At 45.8% G+C, this 10,084-nt stretch overlaps 1 protein-coding gene across 1 annotated transcript; it reads left to right on the top strand.

Moving 5' to 3' along the window:
- Window positions 1-7,222: 7,222 nt before the first annotated feature.
- On the top strand, window positions 7,223-7,633 carry PHALS_11735 (uncharacterized protein; the record flags this gene model as incomplete). The annotated part of the gene is made up of 1 exon (XM_024727149.1): window positions 7,223-7,633. One exon carries the CDS (start codon window positions 7,223-7,225, stop codon window positions 7,631-7,633), a length of 411 nt encoding a protein of 136 aa, XP_024577754.1.
- Window positions 7,634-10,084: the final 2,451 nt, after the last annotated feature.

Below are 10,084 nucleotides of genomic sequence, written 5' to 3'. Positions count from 1 at the left end.
ACTGGTACGAAGTGGGATGTCGTCTCGACGCGCCTTGCGCAAGGTACAACCATCCCGGACGGGTGTCTCCACAGACAAAACATCCTCGAGTGTTTAATCGCTGCTCGGCAGCTGGGAGCTCTGCCTCCTCTTTTTCGGCATAGCTGAGGTCCTTCGGCTCAGGTCCGCTCGACGAGCTGCTAGAGTGTGCATTGCAACCAAGTCGTGCCGACTTAAGTTGAATTCGGCATTCAACCCCACATTCATTGCTTCTTCAAAAGATGACGGATGCACACGGAAGACTTCCATTCTGGCCACTCCAGCGCGGAGACCCTCCATAAAGACTGCTGTCTTGGGGAGAGGACCGGCTGCTAACCCGGCAATGAGACTACGCAACCTTTGGACAAATTCAACATATTTCTTCTTGCCCCACCGGGCAGCAAGGAGCGCGATCACACGCGAAATGTCTGGTTAAGTGGCGAGAATACTTTTAGAAGGAAAACGCCTCACAAACCGAAGTGCCGCACGTCAGTGCCTATTCTAGCGCTTGACCTCCGAGCTTGGAGATAGCTAGCGCCACGCGCTGTTGCTCGGTCTAGAGCATGGCGGACGCCATAGCTATCTCGGCCTCTCCTACCCATAGCAGGAGATTCTCCCCTTCCTTGACCTCAGAGGTCTTAACGCTTAACATGAGCGGCCTGGGTCGGGGGGGTCATCCGTAGTCGACGGTGGCGTCATAGATGCTGTTGACGCCGAAATCTTTGCTGTAGGTACTCTAGCGAAGCATTTTCATTGTTTGTAACGTCTCTAGGCGCGCGCTTATTGCTTCAGGTCCGTGCGAAGCGAGGTGTTGCACGCTCTCATCCGACGTCCTGCTTCTCGCCAGTCTGGTTTGTCGCGGTCGCGACAATCGGATGCGTCTGGTTCATTCAGGAACTCTCAGGGCCAAGCAGAGACATCAGCGTTTTGAGCCCGCACTGCATGCCCTCGGGCGAATAGGAAATCAGCACCATTCTCACAAAGGGTCAGTCATAAGGACTCAGGGTAGATTGACTTCGAGTGCTACCAAGTGCAGAGGGTCTGCTGTAGCTCTTTCGCTTGGAAACAGCTTGCTTGAGGTCGGTGACGTTCGTTCTACACTTAGCAGCAGTATGAGTGCAGCGGATCGCGATCCACTTACTTGAAGAGTAATTACAACCTTAACCCAAGGCTAATTAACGCTTATTTGCGGCAAAACCGCCTATATATGAATGTATAGGGTCTTCTATTTATAGAACAAAATTCAATTTTATGTATATCTACTGGCAGTCAAGCCACGCACTGACTCTTGTTAAGTGTAGCCACACCAGTGTGTGGTCACACGATGGTGTGTGACCCTCCTTCTTCATACCAGGGTACGTGAAATCCCTTCATATTTGAAGTGCTCTCATTATCGTAGTTCTGTAATCTTAATTAATAACGATATCCCAGAACTTATAATTTCCACAGCTGTACTAAGTGTAACGTATTTTGTTTTCTTAAACCGTATTGCGATAAATACAATCGTATGGAGAAGCACATTTAATACAGTGCTCCCAGCGCTGCTACCCCAACTTAAATGTGAACCACACTAAATCTCACACTTTTGCTGTATTTTGAGACACTGCACACACGTGATTGCACCACGAGCACCTTCAGCCGCAGGAGGTACTCTTGTGAGTGTAAAGTCCACCTTCGTGCACCAAGTTAAATAGCTCAACAAGTTCCACCCAAAACCACATTATCCGCAACCGACGCATTTAACGAAGCGCTTGATAAGATTGCTAAGATTTCCTCCAAAAGAATGGTTTTAGTGATTCTCGGACTCCTGGTAAAAATCTTTGCCTTCACCCGACCGTGCACGCGACGACGCACGGCACTTTATTCCTCTCAAGAGAAGATCCTATCTGCGTTCGATTCCCTCCGCTGCACAAGTCCTGAACATTAAATCCTTTTCCATCGGCGGGAGGTATAACAAAATATGCTGCCTTTAAACTTTGGACGATATTCAGCTTGTTCCCAGTAGACAAGATCTGATCCAAATAGCCTGAATGGCCTCACTTCAAGCGCAATAATCACACTGACTCTTGCCAAAATCATCATGTCATGATAGTAATATCGAGCTCACCCCTTGAGTCGTTTGCCGCGCTGATGCAGATCTCATACACGCATATACGAACAAACATCTCGCTCATACTGAGAACAAAAGGAATTTAAAATAGTTGCTGGCGAGCTCTTTGACAATTCACAGGTCATCACTTCGCAGAAGTGCCGCCTGCCCTCGGAGTGGTAGTAACTCAAGAAGCTTGTACAATCCATGTAGAATGTACCTTGGGTACAAGATGCTGGCGAAAGCCCTACTAATCGTATGGCTCAATTTGCGCACAGGGTAAGATAATCACACTATCACACACCTTTCCGGCCTTTCACGACTGCTTCAGCGAAGCAACGACCGCCTAAATTGCGGTCTCACGCTTGCCTTTGCAAATTACAAAGTACGACGCGGACGTTGGGATGAATACTCATCATCTTTTGTTCAGGTCGTTTACAGCCCTGCTCGTCTAAGTAAGACATGTAAAAGCTACGACCAAGGGTTTTATTCATCAAAAGGTTGGCCGCCTTTTACTATTATGAAGCGCGCTGCGATGAGCGACCCTGCGTATCTCTAAAATCAGACAATTTTAAAAGGTGTGCCAAATTGCAAGCAGCCGCGGCGCCAGGCAAATCTTGCCGCAGTTGAATTTCAAATTTGTTCAAAATTACAGACTTCAGATAACAATTTTATTTCAGTAGGCACCAGCAACAGCTCTGTTGTACCCTCCGGCCCAGCAAACGTTTCACGTCTTGCTAATCAGGCAGAACCCCGATATCCATTCTCTCTCATCCAGTTTCGTGAGCTCTCTTAGACGTGGTGGTGCGTACACTTTCCGTGTTTCGGTGTGCTTCCGAGGCCGGAATTGAGTAAAACTCAAATACTATCCCTGAGCCACGCCATCGCACTGCGATGCTTGAGGCACCCCTAGCAGCTCAAAACCATATCGCCACTCTAAATCAAAGGGCAGTTCAGCCACAAGGAACGGTGGAAAAGCTCCGTTGTCAACAAAGCTCTTCAAATCTGCACGGATCGTCAATGCTGAACCATAGTAAGTCCTCAGTAGGACTGTTTCAAACACATAATATATTTGTGTCCTATCTAGGATGTTAGAAGTATAACTTGATTCCATTTTCGCTACGTTGTGAGCGGTCCAATGTAGCTCAATCGCGGATTCGTCTTAATTGACAGACACCAGATGTGTAGGTAAAGTTCAAGCTTTGAATAACACCTGTTGTCCCACAACATATTTCTGTGTGTCGCCTGCCTTTGACATCGGCGTGTTGCTTCTGCACGTTTTGGCTCCAAGCCGAAGAGTCGCACATTCTGTGCATGACTCTAAAAATTATTGAGACAAATTCGTTGATTCTGCTTGAAACTGTAGCCGGGCTGGTATCAACAAGTCAAACTTGATCTACGGCATCATTTCCACTAAAAATGAAGCTACTTTCTGGCAGTGCTAAAGGCGACCGAAGGGATCACCAAACCATATATACATAGAGGGGTACAGCTTGGATTGATATGAGTCGTGAGAAAGGCAACCAGGGCTTCACAAGCCATTTATGCAAAGCGGTTTAACGCTTGTAGTGGTACGAATCGTGCTATTTGATGCAAAAGTCAATGCGCAGGCACAATTCGTTCCAGCACCTACATCATCCCACGCACGTGCTGAAAAGTTTATCCACTACAGCGACATTACAGGTTCTGTCTGACCATGTGTTTGTAAGTGGTCAGCATATGTAACGGAAATTGCCCGTCCGTATTCACGCACTTACTGAAGGTGACTTAAATCGTTTAGCACGCTCCACCGCCGCGTGTTATTATTCACTTCCAGCGAGCTGTTGATTTACCTAAACGAGAAGATAAAGTTGAAGTGATATTTATTATTGCAATACTGATAAGTGTCTTTCTTTCGGATATAACAGAATTGAGGGGTAAACGACTATGCGGGATATATACTTAATATTAACCACACACAGAAGGTCGTGGTTCACGCAGCATGTGTAATGGGACTAATCCCAGTATACTCCCTCTCAAAACCGGGTTACCCATATTCTCTTCACATTTTTTGCGAATCTGAGTCTTGATTGTTCCTGGTCCCAAACGAAATGTACACATCGAAGACTTGCACCGACTATGATGCAAAGGCGCCTTCGCCACCATCAAACTTTGATAAGCTCCAAAGTCACGTCGAACAGTACTTTTGCACGTGAGCTAAAACCTTAAAGTTTGACGAACTTTCAGTTGAATGAAACCTCGAGTGATGACTCGAATCGCGTAATTCCAAGCTGTCGGTCCGATTACATGTGCGGGAGTAGTACTGTACATTGAGCAATTTCATCTGTATCTCGTCCCGATAATCGACGCTCGTTTCTGGGCATATTTTCGTGCAACGAAATTCGTGGATGTCCACCGTTTGCAAAATACGAATACTGCTGCAAACTTGTTAAGGATATGCGATATGCGCTTTCCATTTGCCCGTTTCACGCCGCAGAATCGTGTTTGCTCTGATATCAAAGATGATCGCAAAGTACGTGCGGCTATTGGTCGAATCCACGACAAGAGAGAGAGTGAGAAAAGCAAGGGACGGCTCTCATAAGCGGGGTCCGTTTTTGGACCCGGATCGAACGCAAGGACGATATTGAGATAATCGCGAAGAATACGACTACGATGCTCTCACGTATTTTCGTTCGCTGGAGAACCCAGCCATTTCACCAACAGCTCTTTCCAACCGCGGACGTTCCGCTCCGCCACCACGTTCTCGACGTGGTAGTATTGATATCCCTGATGAGATAGGGGAGTAGCCTCGGGCGGGCGTTCCTTCTGCTTCTTTTGTAACCGATCCACAGTCTCCGTCTAAAATAAAGACGGTAGTGAAGGAGCCTTCTTTTGCTGGTGGACCGGCAGATGATCGCGGTGTGTTGAGGGCACGGCAACGCGTGAAGAATACTCGACAGGTCGTTTGCGGAGTTTGCGATCTCGCATGGCGTCATGCAAGTCGCCTAAGGATGCAATAAAGAATCGGATTCGGCGATTGGAGCAGGTTCTGCAAGTTCTCCCTCGGGCTGCGGCTGCTGACGATCATAATGCAAAGCTTCCTGCCAAGCGACCTCGCTCTTGTTCGGGTGGATATGCTTCCCGTAGTGATTGTCAACTCGATCAGCAGCCATCTGCTTTTGTCCACGTTCCGGCTTTCAAAATCATTTGTTTGGCTCCAAAGTTTACGATAATCCTCGTCATTTTATGGGTTTATGAATGATGCTGAGGCGATGACGCCAAGGGGTTAGACTTTTTTTTACCCTCATGCCGAAGCTGTGGCTCTGAGGCCAAATTCGTATAGCTCTGCGGTTGGAATTAGCGTCGTCGCGATGATAGGGTTTGAGTAGCTCTACGTAGAACGCTGGATATGTTCTTAGCCAGCTTGGCAGGTCAATGATGTAAGCACTTCCATACTCGAAATGTACTGGTGAAGCGAGGTAATAGTTTTGCGCTTTTAAAGCTTGAGACCACAGCAGATGAAGGAACTGGATTATTCATAGCAAACTCTATTAATTGTAACAAAGAACTTCATGCTGCCGGAGCTTTTGCAATGAAGCCTGTCACATCACCGACCACTCGGCTGTCTGCTTATCGGTCTTTGGGTTTACTGCTGTGGACATATCCAGGCGAGTGCCAAGAATCTAAAACAATTCTCTCTCTAAACTACTCATGAATCGTGGTGTTTCACGATCAGAGACATTGGCATCTGGCAACCCGTGATTGCGATAATGTGATCAATGAACAATCTAGCAAATCTTTGGCTTCAATTGAATCGTTACTTAGCGATACAAACCATATCGCTGATTCTGTCGACAAAGACGAGCTCTCCATTGTGACCATCAGCAATTTTGGGGAAGATAAAGTCGAGAGCGACTGACTCCCAACAGTCAGAAGGGCCAAGGAGACACTGCAGTGACACTTGCGTTTGCCTCGCGCTCTTCACGCGCTAACAGACTTCGCATGTCACTATGTATCGTGCAGCCCACTTGTCCATGCGGGACCACCAAAATTGAGCACTGAGAGACTGGTACGTCTTCTCACGGCCAAAGTGACCAGCCATCGGCGTATCATGCGCCTCGTACACGATGGTGTGCTTCAAATCATCGTTGTGGGAAATCACATTTTCATAGAGAAGGGGATTATTCTTCAATGCATAAAGATGCATCTGTGATTTCAAGCAGCCAGGGAGCTTTCCATGGGTTAAATAACACTCAGTGAGAGTGTCTTGTTGATCAGATCATACTGCTCATCCTCAACACATTCGCTCGATGTACATACCAAATGCATCGTTTCGATATAGCTATTATGGGCTAGCTGATAATCAGAACGACGTGATAATGCGTCAACCAGCACGTTCAGCTTTCCAGGCTTGTTCGTGACCATGAAGTTATAATTTGCGAGAAATGATAATCAGCGAGCCATCTGCTTTGGTAAGCTAGGAGACTGATCGGTATATCGCAAATGTGATTTTTGGATGACAAACGGAGTCAAACCCAAGAGGTGAACACAAAGAATACTATATTACCGGAAGTTCCCTATCATGGACTGGGTATTTCTCTTCTGCTGGCCTCAATTGTTGCTATTGAAACGACACGACACGATCGTGTCCTTCAGAGCCCGTTTGCAACAGTGCACAACGGATTGCGAACTCAAAAGCGTCACACACCACAATTTATGGCTTCTAATCACCTGGTATAGCAAAAAAATGGTGCTTCCATCAACCTGATCTTAATTTTAGCAAACGCCTCTTCACAAGTTGATGACCACTCCCATATTACATCCTACTTTAGCAAGTTTAATAGTGGACATATCTTATCTGCGTAGTCACACGAGAAGCGATGCAGATAATTGGATAGACCAATCTCTTTTCTCAAACAGCTCAGTCACGACAAGAAGATTCTGAGGTTGTTGTACAAAGTCGAGCTCTTGGATCTTCAATCAAAACGTTTACGTCATCATAACGCCATAATCGCACAAGATATATTTAAATACTCAACTCTTAGCCGAGATGTTCTTGTTCAGTAACGACTTAGTGCCCTCAAATCAAGATTTAAGGCTGATAAGACACGTCTGAAGGCTATACTTAGATACAAGATGGAGATCCTCGAACTTAAAAATAAGCTTGATGGCTTAAGAAAAACATTGGAGGTGGCAGCAAACGGGCATGACCTTCGTCAACTTTCACTTGAACAAGCATTCAAAACGCTCAATTTTAATGCCAAAAGATTGATGAAAATAGAAGATCGATCAGAGCGTTTTGACGCGAATTTTGAAAGTACGGAGAACCGCGTTCTTTTCGAACACGCTGGCTTTCTTTCGTCTACTTCATCGAGTAAGAGTACATCCTCTCCTCCGACTGATGCGACTACTGCTATGAACTATGCATTGTGGGATGCTTTTGCTGTTAATTGTTTTGCTTTCGAAAAGTGGAGGGAATCCGAGCTCGGATATGTTGTCATGGCCACGCTCTCAGATCCAAAAATAAGAAACTTAAGTCATTTCTAGTCAAGTCGCCTTAGCCATCAAAGTGACTTCAACCAGGTATGCCATCGTCATCATGTTTGAGTTTTTGAGGATACGATCTATTAGCTTGAGCTTACAGCGAAGTATCTTCTACCCCTAATCAGCTCGTGGCGCTGGCCGCTCCACGATTGTTTTGACGTTCTCAAGGTCTGCACGAGCACTGTATTCACCAACATAGCAACCGAGGACCGATACTTTGTAAGCATCGAAAATATACTTTGCAAGATACGCTTGCAATCGCTTGTAATGTTTACGCATATATTCTAGCACCGCTTGACGGTGCGTCAAGCGAATGTCTTCAGCAAATCTGCTATTTTCGTCGTTCCATCGAGCAAAAATATTGTCAAAATATGTTTGCTTGAGCTTTGCAGAGGTCGAACAGATGGGAAACCCTCTAATTGAACGTTGCTGGGGCATTGGATAGCTCTTTTGGCATTACAAGCTACTCCCATAACATACTAAACGGTTTACTAACAACCGTATGAAAAATGGACGTCCTCCTCCCTCATCAAGATTTATAATATCCACCGACTAATTAAAGTACACTTAATTGTGTACAGCCGGACGTACGGTGGAAGAGATATACTGCGCGGTCTCTACGTGACTCCACACGCTGTCTAAATTATTCGAGTAGCGAATCATATATAACTGATGATGAGCGCAGTCCCGCTAATTTGACCTTCGACTGCAGCAAAACGACCTGCACAATTTTAGCACTTTAGGAAGTCATCGTAAATGATTTCCTCAAGCTTCGCCAGCCCTTTCATCATCTGCTATCGCGAGAGATGCATCTAATGCTTATTATTCACATGAAATACAAGGATGATGTCCTTAGTGCGAAGCCGCCAACTTCGACTTTTCTCTCACCCGAACGTGGAGGTCGACATATTTGATCGTGAACTTGTTTTGAAGCATGCAGTGCTTTGACAGTGGCCGCTGTCGCGTGAGCAGAGTGAGTATATCGATGAAGGTGTTGGTCAAAAGCGAGATGCTGGTTTGGTGAGAGAGGATTAGTTCCCTCACAGCGCGTTGACGTTTCGTGTGCGCAAACCAAATCGTAAATGGCCTATAATAGCCGTTGTGCCGTTTGTTCGAGACGCAATTTCTAAAGATCAGGATCTGAAAAAAACAGATAAAAGCGGAAGACGGAAAAGAAGCTGATCATGAATTTTCTCTACTTGACCGCGAAGAGCAACTAACGCCTCATCCTGGAACATTTTTCGACGCACAAGCGCTGTAGGACATTGAAGTATAGCTCCGTTACTGATTTCAACGCTTGAAGGCGAGAATGGTATTCACAGCGGAGTACCTCGAGAGCCGATCCTGGCACTTCAACAGCGAGTAATAGGTATTTGTGAGCCAGCTCGCGAGTCTACCTTGTCGTCCAAAGTCAAGCAAGTTTATTACTACCCTGCTTCAACCATTATTTTAAACGGGCACAAAAGCCAAGCATTGGACGGAACCATCTGTCAGAACAACGCGTGGTGGCTCTTCTATACAGCAAGGCTCGAAGAGCTTTCGCAACGATTTTTAAGCGTCTCACAACGCTGTTGCAATGTCTCAAATTGTCCGCGATGAGCGCTCTCCCACTTACAGAGTCACATAATCGTTTTCACGTTAAACCCCGCCTCCGCTATTAAAGTTCGCGGAAAGCTTCGTTTGGTGGTTGAGGCGATTGCCGATATTTGATATCGATTAATTCGCATCGTGGTGAAAGCATTTGAACTATCATTGCTTTTACAGAGTTTGGTGACGCGGCCAGCTATCGAACTCGGACAACGTAGATATCTTGTCAGGACCGTAAGTCTGATGTTTCTGATGTGCTCTACATCACAAAAGTCGGTTGTAGTAGAAAGTCAACCCTTCAACGACCAGGGTTTGGTTTCTTGGTCGTGATTAGATATCCCATCAGCGCCGATTTGGTGTAGCAGAAGCTTCATCTCCTTTTTGGTTTTTGAGCAGACAAACGTCCGTTAAGAATCCAGCTTAGCTACAAAGGACTGTGTCAAATCATCGCAATTGTTGATCCAGTGCCAACGAAAGAAATGTTTAAAGTAGAGCTTCTTGTCTTTATCTCGGCTGAGAATGAGGGTAATGTCAAAGAGATCTAGATCTTTTCGCTGCCGATTGGGCAAAGAACACTCTTCAAAGGGGACTTTTTATTATAAAAAGATACTTCAATGCACCTTCTGTATGCATTGAGGGGATCTTTAGAAATAGAGTCACAGAATAATGTTCTCACTTGCACATGTGACATCCCATACGTGGATCCAAGCATTCCGTGCGAAACATAGGAATTTGTACTGGTGACGAGACCAATGTGTCTCTGTCTTCTAAAGTGGGCGGCATAAGCCATTCACTTCTACTGGATGTTTTACACGAAGTTTTAAGCTCAAGCTTTTCTAAGCTCGAGCTCCGTACACATAAGATCTT

This window comes from Plasmopara halstedii, assembly GCF_900000015.1.
Source record: "Plasmopara halstedii genome assembly, contig: Scaffold_555, whole genome shotgun sequence".
NCBI classification, from domain to species: Eukaryota; Oomycota; class Peronosporomycetes; order Peronosporales; family Peronosporaceae; genus Plasmopara; species Plasmopara halstedii.
This window is presented reverse-complemented; position numbering and strand designations above follow the sequence as displayed.